The 14,951-nt window shown below is 42.0% G+C and overlaps 1 protein-coding gene across 1 annotated transcript in view; it reads right to left on the reverse strand.

Moving 5' to 3' along the window:
- The window catches only part of CHRDL1 (chordin like 1), a 113,259-nt gene that overhangs the window by 53,420 nt on the left and 44,888 nt on the right, over positions 1 to 14,951 (reverse strand). The window contains exon 3 of the mRNA XM_063432149.1: positions 1,550 to 1,662. Within this exon, the coding sequence (XP_063288219.1) occupies positions 1,550 to 1,662 (113 nt within the window). The remainder of the gene's footprint in view (positions 1 to 1,549; positions 1,663 to 14,951) is intronic.

The raw sequence follows: 14,951 nt of genomic DNA on the forward strand, positions 1-14,951 counted from the left end.
ATCACATGCCAAGTTTTAGATGATTTTGATATGCTCACAGCCATAATAATCATAGCAAGAAAACATTTGCTTCTGCAATGCTTAACAATAGAGTAGAGAAACCTGCAACTTTATGACCAAATGGCAAAAAGACAATTTGCTGTTTTAAGGATGGTCGCACAATTTAAGTTGAACTCTAAAAGTTCAATGAACGAGTTAGAAAAATATTAAAGTTGAATTCTAAAATCTAAAATATTAAAATCTAATATTACAATCTATTTCCAAAAGTCATTGATATAACATTGATTTGGGTTCCAGTTTGTAGAGATTATTATGAAGTACAGAGAGTACTTTGGTCCTAAAGATGCAGTGACATTTTGCAAATGTAAAGTTCGTAACAGGCAACTGAGAGGAGGAATCTGACATTTAAATAATGCAAGACTTGAGGTTTATTAGATTATGACACAATGAATTTCAAGCATAACTAATAAACCTATAAAGACTATCAATGCTCACATACTAATAACAGCAACCTCTGTGCTACCAAGATATTGGAAAACTCTGATGATTCCCACTAACAATGAAATTATTTCTTTGGTCCTTGAAAATGAGGACTATGAAATGGCCATTAGGCAATCTTCTCCACTTCACATAAAACTAGGTCAAGCATGGGAATCTTGGAAGGATTATTAGGTAATTGTGGTCAATTATTCTATAAGGTTTATTCCCAATGTATAATCATTGTATGGTACAATATTAATTGGAAATTGCTATTGATGGATCAATGTAATTGAAAATGTGAAGCTTTTCTTGTATTGTATCGAACAATATAATGGTTGAGGTTATGATTAGTTTGCCTTATTCCATGGTTTTCACCCTTTTTTTGTTTTTCCTTTCCCCCTTTTGTTTTAATTATTAAACATACTATGTTTATGTTTAAAATTGCAAAAAAACTTAAAGGGACGCTATAGTCACCCCCTGCAGGCTCACTGCTGAATTTACTTCCCTTTAGGAGTTAAATAACTTTTGTTTTTGTTTATGCAGCCCTAGCCACACCTCCCCTGGCTGTTCCCCTACCCGGTGTGTCAGGAAGTGCTCACTGAGAGTACAGAACTGCTTCCTGTCAGACCAAGTAGGTGAACAGAAGATATCGATTGGTGTTGATAAAACAGCAAATACTTGAAAGGCCATATTTTTCCTTTTTCTCTTGTTGTTGAATCATTCATCTTCATGGTTAAGGAAGTTACACCCCTTACCAGAGTGCCTGAAATGAATACTGAACAAAATATATTCCTGGAAAATAGTTTATAATCTTTCTTTTATAACACAGGCAAGATGTAACATTCCAATGCAGTGATGATGTGCATCATCAAATCTTTTGTTTCACAAACATCTGCATGTTTTTATTATTACTGGTATTGTTGTAGCTATCCATCACTGTTTGAATGCTGTAAAGTGGCAAAGATCATGTTGCAACAAGGGAGCGTTTCTGTCGGTAATATTTTACACATGCATGCAGATACGAGAAGACTTGTCCTTTTATTTACTTGTACCCTTATAACAACATTACCTCTCTGCATAAGCAGTTGACACAGTATACAAGTCCGTAGGGCTCCAAGTAAGGATGCCATCTTTCTCCAACCCGATACTTTCGGTCTTGAAATACACAGTATGCTTCGGTATCTAGGAATGACAGAGGCTTTCAGTTATTCAATTTCTAAGCACATTTATTGCAACGATTGATTTGGATAAAAGAGATTCCCTTGGCACTCCTAGTTTCCATTATATAGACCAATGCATATAAAGTTAATAAAATGTAGCTTTGCTCTTTGTGTATTTTGGCTTTTGGTAATGGCCTCTAATGCTGTTGGTCTCTGGAGTCTAAACAAATCTAAAGGGAATATGGCTGGTGTCAATGACAGTGGCTATAGAGAATACGGTATAAAACAGACCACAGAATAACTATCTATAAGAAGCTGAAATTGGAGGTTACCCCAAAGCTGTCAACACGTCTGACTGTGAAGCCTACCGAGAAGCCAAACACTTTAGCTGAAAGAAAACCTTTCACAGTTTGGCAGGCGGAACCCAAATTGAGAGCCAAGGAAATGAAGAGCAGTGGAGAAGCAGAACTACACATATTACAGCTCAGAAACACAGGAAATAATATTACGGCTTGCAAATAAAAATATAAATGGGGACGAGTTGGGATAAGAAACCTAAGGGTTCTGAAAATGTGTCAAATGTCAGAGCTGATTGAACCTATTTTGTAATAAAATAAAACTAGAATGAAAGACTCGCTACTCAAGGAAAATTAAGTTTTTTCTTTTTTTGCTGTTAAACACTTGGTGTTGAATATCCTCTTTTGTAATGTTGCTGTTAGCAAGTATGGCTTGTTTTAATATGTTCCTTTAGGGAGTTATATTACTGTACTGTATTTCAATATATTGGTCATTGTGGTTGCATTATTAAAGATGGATAGGATAAATTCTGTTTGACCAGAATACTAAATACTGGCTAAATTACAGCACGGTCCCCTGAAGACATGTAAGTCATATTATTCTTCAAAATGTCTGCAGCTAAAATGCTTCTGGTGTTATGCAATATATAAGTTAACAACCCTGTACTAATAAGTTCCTAGGGATAGATCATTCTTGGATAATTAAAAACTTCAGGTTGCTAGAAATAGGAGGAAACATACGTACTATAGACAAAAAAAAGGAATAAATGAATGCACTACACAGCAAGTTCTCAGTGGTATCTAAAATAAGAACTTTTGTGACTATTTACAGATACCAAATTAGGGCACTTTTTAGTAGATTGCTGTCTAATTCTGTGGGGTTGCCTATTTAAGGATACCAAATTAGAACACTGTTTAGCAGATAATTCATTAATTCGGTATCCTTAAAAAGAGCAATCCATATAAAAATGTGCCATGGAGCTATCTAACAGCGCCCTAATTTTGTATCCTAAACGTTATCCTTCCAGGACATTCCCATATAAGCGTATGAAATTAGGGAGCCTTCTACAAAACAGCACCCTAATTTGGTATCTTTCCCACATAAGGGTACCAAACCAGCAAAATTCTAACAAAATTTGATTCAAAACAAAACAGATGCTCAAGTCCAGTAGTCATCCGGCTAAGACGATGTATAGATGTAAGTTTTAAAAACATTTTTGGAATTCTACAAAAATAAAACTGGGTTTTATTTACATTATATATAGCAAAGTACCTTGACAACACCATTGTATGTGTAAAGATTTAAACATCATTGTATGTTTAAGTAAAGGGAATCACCTTGGTTTAAACATTTTAATTACATGTTTAGAGGTATATAGATAGAAATAAAAAAGTTAAAAGTTAATGAATCTGAAACAACAGATGTAAATTTGGATTTGGAGGGCTAATAGTAATATGGTCCCACTCTGACCCATAATGCCATTCAAAAGCTCTTAAAAAGATACTAGCTTTCCACACTGTGTGGAGTGACTGCATAATGTCACTATGTGATAATAAGAGTCAAGCCTCTTGCAACAAAAAAGTGCAATCAATACTTGAGTAATTGGAGCCTTATGACCTAATGTCTGCAATCACAGGCGTTGATTAGCTGTAACAGAGTCCCTCTTGGAAATCACTGAATGCAAAAAGAGATAACGGAGATTCGCAACTAATTAGCAGTTGTGTATTTTAAAAAAAGTCCTAGAAGTCTGATAAAATTCCCCACTGGTTAACGTTTTAATAGAACGTTCGGCTTGATTGGGTGTATTTTGAAAAAATTATTAATATGATCCAACACATAGGCGCATTCGTCAGCCCATCTGAAGATTTTAGGAATTCTTTACAGAAGAAGATTTTAAAGCAGCAAAGAAAAAAAGAGAGAGAAAGAGAGAGTGAGTGTGTGTGTGTGTGTGTGTGTTATTTTAAAGTGTTCAGGCTGACCTTTCTAGTATTGTGCACATGTGCATTTGCTCATTATATTTATCAACTTTAACACCAAGACTCTGATCCTTGTGAATTGAGCTGAAAATAAATTTTACTGGGCAAGCTATGCAAAGTTGTGCCAAGCATACTCAAGTGCCAGGTCAAATTGTCCTCCTTTCACCTTATTTGGGTCCATACCATCACGTTTTCAAATATTTGCATTAGCTCATCATCCGGTTGAAGATTAAAATCATTATACATATGACTTATCTTTGGGTTAGCATTTTCTTAAAAGAAAAGAAAAGTCATAACTTTTTATGTACGTGTGAAAGGAGACAATTAACTGATTGTAGTACTGATGGGATCTGAGAGGGTAGGTTTTAAAGGGGAACTATAACTTTTATGGAATTCACACCATTAAATAAAACATTGAAAATTGCCTAAAACATGTGTTAACCTTTTCCAGGCTTTGCTCCATTTTCCTTTGAATTTATATTAAAGATTTAGCAAATCACACAATCATCCAATACAAACACAAACACAAATGACTGATGCGTTTAATAATAAGCTAGAGACAGGCAGGTTTATACACACTCAAAGTGTTTCAGATCCCTATTACATGGCTATTTTAACTCACTGTAATGCTGCCTCTGACATGGTGTGAAATAAGGTAAATGTATCTATAGTTTGCATCATTCTCTTATCCTGGCCATAGACCATGTCAGCATTATACATGCACTCTCATTTTTTGTGAGTGTTGTAACTTATTCTAAAGGTCATGGGGGAGATTCTATCTGTGCATATTGTCTATGTTTTGTTTTAGGTAGTGTTTGTGGAGATGTACTTACCTGAATCCAGCACTGATTTTTCATAATTGGCAGTGTGGTGTTGTACATTGTTTCATTGTTTAACTGTGGTCCAACTGGGGTAGTCCAACTGACAGTAGATGCTGACCAGCTGTACTCAGATGGCACAAAAATGCCACAGGCAACACTATATTGTCCTGTGCAGGAAAGGGGAAGGGACACTTTAACCCCTTAAGGACACATGACATGTGTGACGTGTCATGATTCCCTTTTATTCCAGAAGCTTGGTCCTCAAGGGGTTAAACATCTCAACCATGGTCATTTCTTGCTGCTCTCATAGTTCAAGAAGTCTCTGCAGTCTCCATAGTTTTAGAATGGCAGTTTATTAATATAACATAACGTTCTTTTTGCCAAGTTCACTCACTACTTTTGGAAATGAGCATTGCGACTCTGCTCATAGCTAAATAAAATATTACATTTCTTTATTATTGAATTCATTATTATTTATGTTCAATCGGGATAACTGAATATTTATTATATTTAATATACCTATGCAGATCACATTTTAAAGAACCCTCCATTAAAAAAATTAACAATTTAGTATATACACTCCAAAGAAATATGTATGTCATTTGTTTTGTATGTTTTCTTTAGGGATATATGAAATCTTGGCTTGCAATAGCTGCAGATCTAGTACCTGCAGCGACTGCAATGCCTCCCCTTCATCCACTGATCCACTGATTGACAGCTAAGAGATGTAACAAGGTTTATTTATAAAAGTGCTAATTTCCATTGAAATTGGCGTTTTTATAAAATAAAAAAAAGAGGACACGGTCAACACGGACAAAGCACTTCAATAAGCCAAAGTTATATACTTAATAAAATATATACCTTATGAATGTACAGAGGGGGATATGTTGCATTCTATTATCATCTGAGATATCTTACAAGATGTTCTATTAACCATGGTTGGATATCATTTTGTTTTTTTATATGGGCTTGTTGGGCATGCTGTTTCCAAAAGAAACCTTAAAAAAAAGGACTGTATCTCCAGTCTCAAACTGAGTCATTCCTTTAAGTCCCCAGGAAGGAAACAGGATCAGATGTGAGGTGATTCATGAACAAGTCTGCTAGGGAGAGGAGGAAGCATAAACCTTCCGGAGACTCTTATAATCCTACTGTTAATGACGTTGACCTTTACAAGTGCCATGTTTTGGTTCTTGGAGCTGTAAATGAAACCTTCTTCCTCCAATAAATTAGGCAGGTGCTCACTGAGCCAGTTCTACACTTTACACAATCCAACTTCAATTTATTTTACGGACCTAAAATTAGATTATGTGCAAAGGCTTAAAGTCAATATTTGCAACAAAAAGAAAACCATGTATTACAAGAATATATAAAGTTACAAACTATCCTTAGATATCCTTCAAATTGTCCTGAATGCTCCAAATTTAGTTAGAACTTGTTTTAGACATACAGAGTTTTGACCTCTCTAATTAGAGGTCTATTTACACCCTGCTGCTGAAAAGCTTGAGTGTAACCATTGTGACTACCTTCGTACTTCTAAAATTCCCATAGAATTTGACAGAAAGGAAGACGAATGTCATAAAAAAGTGCTTATTTTTCTCCAGATACAGAGCTAACATAAATTATATGGGACACAACAGAATAAAATGCAAAGTGATCATCAGCATCTCTCTGTCTCTCTGCACAGAAATGTCTCAATGCTCCATGGGGGAATGTAGGTTCTGATATTACACTGTGCAGGTCTCACTAAAGAGATTTGAGCAATGTCACAATCTCTATGATCTCTCCCATGTCAGCTTAGAAAAAGCATGGGAAACATTAGGCAACTTAGTTGGATTAGTGATTTAACAAAACAGTAAGAAGCCCCAAGGCACTTGTATTTCTTCATCTAGTTTTTCTTAATATCTTTTCTCCTTTAAAACTATATCTGAAGCCCAGTCCTTACGCATGTTTCCCCTACAGACTTTATATCACAAAACCTTTCCCCTGTGTAGTTTTCCTCTTACTGGTCCACCAATATATTGTACTTTGAAGAATCTGCCTGTGCCCTAAAGTGGTTTTCATGAGAATACTTGAGAATAATGGTTAAAGTCAGCTAGCCATTTGAGCCCATGATACTAACACCTCATATCTGCTTCTTCTATGTTTGTCCAGTAATTTGGACTATAATGGACAATGTTATGTTTGCTACTCTCTCTACCTCACCACCTATTTTTTTATTTTTTTTAAATATGTATTTATGCACTACAAAATAAGAACAGAATATTGTATTTTAACACTGGCCTACCAAATTTTCTATCAGTTGATGGATTCAGTACTAGTAGCAGACAATCTGTGGGCAACTTGTTTGCATGTCTTTAAGCCTACACATATGTAGCAGTTAACTGTGGGAGATCAGTCCATGCAAAATAATACAAGCGGAGTAGTATACCAAAGTACATAATGTTCTAAAACCATGATTGTGCAACACATATAGATAATTTAGTAATACCATCCTTTAGGTCCAACCAGTCAATGGAGACTCTGTAATTTCTGAGGTCCAACTCCTGTGCTGTCATGTATGGTAATTCCAATCTCCAACTGTGGCCATAATATGATACTAAACCTTCATTATAGGTTTTATGTAAGAATATCTTTTTCCAATAAAGGTCAATTTAGAGTTGTCATCAGCAGAAACAGAAGGAAGCAGGTTCTGGATTCTCAATACATTTCAAGGAATAAATCTACACATGTGATGGATTGGTTGTCCACATATACAGTTGGTGCAACTTTGGAGCCCTATAAAACTACAATTTACCATATAAATAGCATTATCATTAAATGATGCCATACAGAAGTCTTTCCATCCAACATGCATTTTGCATCCGACTAAGGAGCCTGACTAGCAAAACGCATCTTGGCAATACTTCTGCAATTCATAATTTTAAGATAGGATTATTTTATATGGTAAAATTGGTTTATAGTGTTCCCAGCATGACAATTACCCTAAGCACAAGGCCAGGTTGACCCTGCAATGCTTACAGCATAAAATGGTGAAGGTTCTGGAGTGCCCCTCACAGTCTCCTGACCTTAATATCATCCAAGCCCTCTAGAGAGATCTCAAACATGTGGTTCATACAAGACGACCAAAGACTTTGTATGACCTGGAGGCAGTGGCGTACTAAGGGGGGGGCGGGGGGGGGGCGGTCCGCCCCGGGTGCCACTCAGTAGGGGGGTGCCACACTCTGCACCTCCTCCTGGTCGTCCTCTCCCTCGCGGCTCCGGCGCTCAGTGAGTGAGTCAGAACACAGGGAGGGGATTCCCAGCCTGTGTTCTGAGTCATCACTGAGCACCAGGGAGGTTGTTATGGAGTGTGCCAGCAGGGGGCGCAGAGCCTGTATTCGGACAGGTTTCTCCCCTGCGGTCACTCTGCCTGCACCTCCTGCACTGCCTGGGATGGAGACAGACAGCCCCTGAATCACGGTAAAATAATATTTTTTTTGTAAATTCACCCTCACCCCCTCCCTCAGCCACCCTGTCACCCCCATCAGTCAGCCTGTCACCCCCACCCTCAGTCACCCCCCATCAGTCAGCCTCTCACCCCCTCCCTCAGACACCCTCTCACCCCCTCCCTCAGACACCCTGTCACCCCCTCCCTCAGCCACCCTGTCACCCCCTCCCTCAGCCACCCTGTCACCCCCTCCCTCAGCCACCCTCTCACCCCCTCCCTCAGCCACCTTCTCACCCCCTCCCTCAGCCACCCTCTCACCCCCTCCCTCAGCCACCCTCTCACCCCCTCCCTCAGCCACCTTCTCACCCCCTCCCTCAGTCACCCTTTCACCCCCTCCCTCAGTCACCCTGTCACCCCCATCAGTCACCCTCTCACCCCCATCAGTCAGCCTCTCACCCTCTCCCTCAGTCACCCTGTCACCCCCCAGCAGTCACCTTCTCACCCCCTCCCTCAGTCACCCTCTCACCCCCTCCCTCAGTCACCCTCTCACCCCCTCCCTCAGTCACCCTGTCACCCCCTCCCTCAGTCAGCCTGTCACCCCCTCCCTCAGTCACCCTGTCACCCCCTCCCTCAGTCACCCTCTCACCCCCCTCCCTCAGTCACCCTGTCACCCCCATCATTCACCCTGTCACCTGCCCTCAGTAACCCTGTCACCTGCCCTCAGTCAGCCTGTCACCCCCCCCTCAGTCACCCTCTCACCCCCTCCCTCAGTCACCCTCTCACCCCCACCCCCAGTCACCCTGTCACCCCCTCCCTCAGTCACCCTCTCACCCCCTCCCTCAGTCACCCTCTTATCCCCCTCATTCACCCTCTCACCCCCTCCCTCAGTCACCCTCTCACCCCCTCCCTCAGTCACCCTCTCACCCCCTCCCTCAGTCACCCTCTCACCCCCTCCCTCGGTCACCCTCTCACCCCCCCTCATTCACCCTGTCACCCATCCTTAGCCACCGTCTCACCCTACCCTCAGTCACCCTCTCACCCCCCCTCACCCCGCCAGTCACCCTCTCACCCCCTCCTTCAGTCACCCTCTCACCCCCTCCCTCAGTCACCCTCTCACCCCCTCCCTCAGTCACCCTGTCACCCACCCTTAGCCACCCTCTCACCCCCACCCTCAGTTACCCTGTCACCCCTTCCCTCAGTAACCCCCTCCCTCAGTCACCCTCTCACCCCCTCCCTCAGTCACCCTGTCACCCCCCCTGACACCCCCCTCACACCCCCTCCCTCGGTCACCCTCTCACCCCCCCTCATTCACCCTGTCACCCATCCTTAGCCACCGTCTCACCCTACCCTCAGTCACCCTCTCACCCCCCCTCAACCCCCCAGTCACCCTCTCACCCCCTCCCCCAGTCACCCTCTCACCCCCTCCCCCAGTCACCCTCTCACCCCCTCCCTCAGTCACCCTCTCACCCCTCCCTCAGTCACCCTCTCACCCCCTCCCTCAGTCACCCTGTCACCCACCCTTAGCCACCCTCTCACCCCCACCCTCAGTTACCCTGTCACCCCTTCCCTCAGTCACCCCCTCCCTCAGTCACCCTCTCACCCCCTCCCTCAGTCACCCTGTCACCCCCCCTGACACCCCCCTCAGCCACCCTCTCACCCCCACCCTCAGTCACCCTGTCACCCCCCCACTCATTCACCCTCTCACCCTTCCTCAGTCACTCTGTCACCAGTCAGCCCCTCCCTCAGTCACTCTGTCAACCCCCTCAGTCACCCTGTCACCCCCCCTCAGTCACTCTGTCACCAGTCACCCCCCTCAGTCACCCTGTCACCTCCCCTCAGTCACTCTGTCACCAGTCACCCCCCTCAGTCACCCTGTCACCCCCCTCAGTCACTCTGCCACCAGTCACCCCCTCCCTCAGTCACCCTGTCACACACTCCCTCAGTCACCCCTCTGTCACCAGTCACCCCCTCCCTTAGTCACTCTGTCACCAGTCAGCCCCTCCCTCAGTCACTCTGTCAACCCCCTCAGTCACCTTGTCACCCCCCCTCAGTCACTCTGTCACCAGTCACCCCCCTCAGTCACCCTGTCACCCCCCTCAGTCACTCTGTCATCAGTCACCCTGTCACCAGTCACCCCCTCCCTCAGTCACCCTCTCACCCTGTCGCCCCCTCCCTCAGTCACTCTGTCACCCCCTCCCTCAGTCACCAGTCACCCCCTCCCTCAGTCACCCTGTCACCGCCTCCCTCAGTCACTGTCACTAACCCCCCCCTCACTCTGCGACCTGTCATCCCCTCACTCTGCCACCTGTCATCCCCTCACTCACTCTGCCACCTGTCACTCCCTCCTTCCCTCACTCTGCCACCTGTCACTCCCTCTTTTCCTCACTCTGTTATCTGTCACTCCCTCCCACGCTCTGTCAGCCCCTCCCTCCTACGCTCTGCCACCTGTCCCCGCCTCACTCTGCCATCCCTATCCCACCCCACACTATGTATCTTACCCATACTACATCCCTATCACCCCACACTATGTGTCTTACCCATACTACATCCCTATCACCCCACACTATGTGTCTTACCCATACTACATCTCTATCCCCCCCACACTATGTGCCCTACACCAGGTCTGTCTCCTAAATTACTATCAATAAAGATTTGTATCAGGACAAGTAGATTGTCACAGCAGACAAGTAGATTGGACAAACACCCCTGCCCTGCCATATACACCCCCGCCTTGTCATAATACCCTCCCTGCCTTGTCATAATACTCTCCCTGCTATAAACCCACTACCTGGTCATAATTCCCACCCTGGCATATACCCCTTTAACATGTCATATAATACCCACATTGTCATAATATCCTCCCTGCTATATACCTCCACTGTATCATAATACACACCCTGCCATACACCCTGGCCCTGCCTTGACATAATATCCTCTCTTCCATATAACACCCAATCCCATTGTTCCCACCCGTGACATAAAACACCATATACTCACCACCTCACCTGCAATCACCTCCTTAAATCCACTGTGTGCAATGGCACACACTGTCATAGTATCCACCACACTGTCCCACCCTGCCATATACCTTTCTCCTGCTAGTAATACTCACCCACTTACATATACATCCACGTTGTCACATTCCCCCCAGACAGGTAGGACAGATATATACTGGGAGACAGTGAGATTAAACATTTTTATGGACCATATAGGAGTTTGTGTACGCCCTGCAGTAAGCCGGCAGCCGGGGTATGACGTCATCCTGGCATCGGCATCACTACTTGTCGTGCAAGTGAGCTGTGAAGGAAGAGCACAGAGATCCCAGATCAGCAGCAACCGCTAGTCACTCCCAGAGTAAGGTAGGGAGGTTGGTTGGACCTCTTAATAACTAAATGTGTGTGTATATCTGTGGTTGTGTATATGTTTAGTAAATAGCTCCTAATTTGGTGTCCTTAAATATGTCAATCCCACATAAGGATAACAAATAAGTGAGTTATCTACTAAACAACCTAAAGATTAAAATTAAGAAAAAGGCTTTTTAAATGTTGATCTTTTAGCTGTCTAGTAGAGAATTCCCTAAATTGGTGCCCTTATGTGAGATTCCATATGTAAAGATACCAAATTAGGGTGCTGTTTAGCAGATAGCTCCCTTATTTGGTGTCCTTAAATATGGCAATCCCACAAAAGGATAAGAAATAGGGGAGTTATCCGCTAAACAAAGATCAAAGTTAAGAGGTGTCAGCCATCCCAGAAATCTAGGTGGCTAATGTGAATTCTATGCAAATGTGTTGTCTGATGCCAGCATGCACAACATGCTGTCGTCAGACAGCCAATGGCAGCACATTACCCCATTACCTAGTGAAAATTATTAATGCTCCCAGCTCCCACTGTTTATGTGCCTCCCCTATATATTGTTCCTAGAGTCACCACTGCTTCAGGGGCCCAGTTGTGCACTGTGGTGCTTTAATGGTGCGACCAGGCTTCTGTAATAATAAAATGGCAGTCCTGGGGGAAGTGAAATTCAGTCACTTCCTCCCAGCTAACACTGAGACACGCAGGATGGAGGGCGGCACTGATTGGGAGAGAACTAGAGCCCAACTCCCAACAGCCTCAGCCAGCAGGTACTAAACAGGAGGATGGCATTGTGTATCTGTATGTGTGTCTGTGTAGTTGCATGTGTGTCTCTGTATCTGTTTGTGACTGTGTGTCGTATCTGCATGTGTGTCAGTGTGTGTATATATCTGCATACATCTCATCATCTTGCCAACACTACACACAAACACATCCCTGCATTCCAGTGTAAACACTACATACACACCTCTGTATTAAAACATCACCATTATATATAACCACACCACTGCATCTCGCCAACACTACACACAAAAGCATGCCTGCATTAAAATGCCAACACTACATACAAACACACCCCTACATTCACTCACACTTACTCCATACAAAAGCATGCTTACATTGAAACATGCAAGCACTGCTCAATGCTACATACATTAAAAAAATTGTGGGTGTATTTTACATTTTAAAGTGCAGGGGGGAGGAGGGGGGGTGCCAAAACTAGGACCCGCCCCGGGTACCATTTGCTCTAGGTACGCCCCTGCCTGGAGGTATTTTGCCAAGACAAATAGGCAGCTATTGTACGTGCAAGAATTATGGGCATCATAGACAACTATTACAAAAGACTACACACTGTCATTAATGCTAAAGAGGGCAATACACAGTATTAAGGACTAAGGGTATGCAGACTTTTGAACAGGGGTCATTTAATTATTTTTTTTTGTTTTGTTTTATGATTGTGCCATTCTGTTATAACCTACAGTTGAATATGAATCCCATAAGAAATCAAATAAATGTGTTTTGCCTGCTCACTCATGTTTTCTTTAAAAATGGTACAGATATTACCAATACTCCGAGGGTATGCAAACGTTTGAGCACAACTGTATATCGGAGCGGATATTGATATTCTATAAGTTGTCATAAATGTGAGTGTGATAGTTTGTGATTCACATTATATACCATACATTTTTAAAGTTATATTTCACTATATTCTATCTTATACAATATATTATATTCTATATTCTACAACTGATACTCCCCAAATGCAAGAGTGAGTACAAAATAAATCACTGTATTCATTCAAAGATTGGGCGTCATAATGTGGTTTATAAAACATACTCTTCAAGCTTGTTTGAGCAGAGTCCTCATCAACCTATTGTTCCTGTAACACTCTGTAATCGTCTCATTTATTGTTACATTTTCCCTTTTGTAATATTGTAAAGTGCTGAGGAATAAGTTGGAGCTATATAAATGCCAATATTAATAATATTCAGGTTTAGAGTTAGACACTGGGCGTGGCATTGGTTTTTTTTCGACAAAAGTTCATTCAGTGAAAAACATGAAAATGTAAAAACTTAAAAGAGCATGTGTTTAATTTCACACTATAGCTTTCCCATATGTGGCAAATTCATGGATGGAGGATATCATTGTACTCAGGATACAAATTTAGAGCTTTCACGGCAAGGCAATCCCCTGGCAGGTAAGCCTACACTTTAATAGGCATTTGACATTTGACTGATACCAAAAACCTATATGTTTGCGCAATAGGGATTTGGTATAGTGCACGTATAACATGCAAAATGGTTTTATTCATGTAGTTGGGCTCATGAATTCTACAGCCACTGCTGCTGCCCAAGAACAGTGGGAATTTGACACATGGCATTTTTTCTGTTTGTTTCTGTGTGGTTTTATTAGCATTTGCATTACCCAGTCATGCTACAGGCCTGCCACCTAGCACATGTGTACCCAGTTACAGAGTTACAGGTTAATTAGGGATTAAAAAGAATACCTCTTTGTGTCTCATTAGAGATGTTGCCTTTTAGCTTACAGCACTAAAGTGAATTGTAGAACTCACCCACAAGGCTTGGCAAGTGAACTTACACTTTTTTGACCATTGCATTGTTACGAGAAACTGTTATTTAAATGTGCATAGGGACTGGAATATTGTGCAGGTCATTTTTATTGGCTTTGTTTTTTGTATTGGCGCTTATGAATACTGCAGTCTTTGCAACCGCCTTAGAGTAGTGGGAATTTGAGTGCAGGGCTAATTTCCTTGTCTCCATATTACAAGTCAAAATTAAGTAAACTGAAAAAAATTACTGGATTACATTTTCTGTTATTTTAGCTATCTTGGTCTTAATTTTACAATGTGCATGTTAACACATTTATGTTTAGTGCATATAGATATAATAATAAGAGAAATTATTAAATCACAGGAGTGGGTAAAAGAAATGAAAAGATACAGGTTCAGGGCGATCACTGGAAAGATGTGTGTTGGAAATAGGGAGGGAAAAATAGAAACATATAAAAGTGACATATGAGAGTGAAAAAAGGAGAGAAAGTAAAGGAGGTTGCAAAGTTTATTTTAGTTTCAAATAAAATGTTGATCATGAAGACTACTTTTTATATTATACTTTCCTTTTATATTTATAAGGATAACTTCTCCCTTACAACTCTGGAACAGTCATCCTTAGTAGCAAAATCATAATATGATGTGATGTCATGCTGTGATGTCATAAACACAACTGCTGCTATAACTGCTTGAACATTCTGTTTTCTTCATAAATCCAAAGCACGGCCATATCCACGGTGCTTAAACCCATCAATGACACAGATCTATACTTCAGTTGGGTTTGTCTGAAGATATGCCTATTCCATATTACGCAACGAAGGTTCTAGAAGGGACGAGCCATTTTATTTTAATTGATATCATTGAATTCGT

Source organism: Pelobates fuscus, chromosome 9 (assembly GCF_036172605.1).
Source record: "Pelobates fuscus isolate aPelFus1 chromosome 9, aPelFus1.pri, whole genome shotgun sequence".
Classification (NCBI taxonomy): domain Eukaryota; kingdom Metazoa; phylum Chordata; class Amphibia; order Anura; family Pelobatidae; genus Pelobates; species Pelobates fuscus.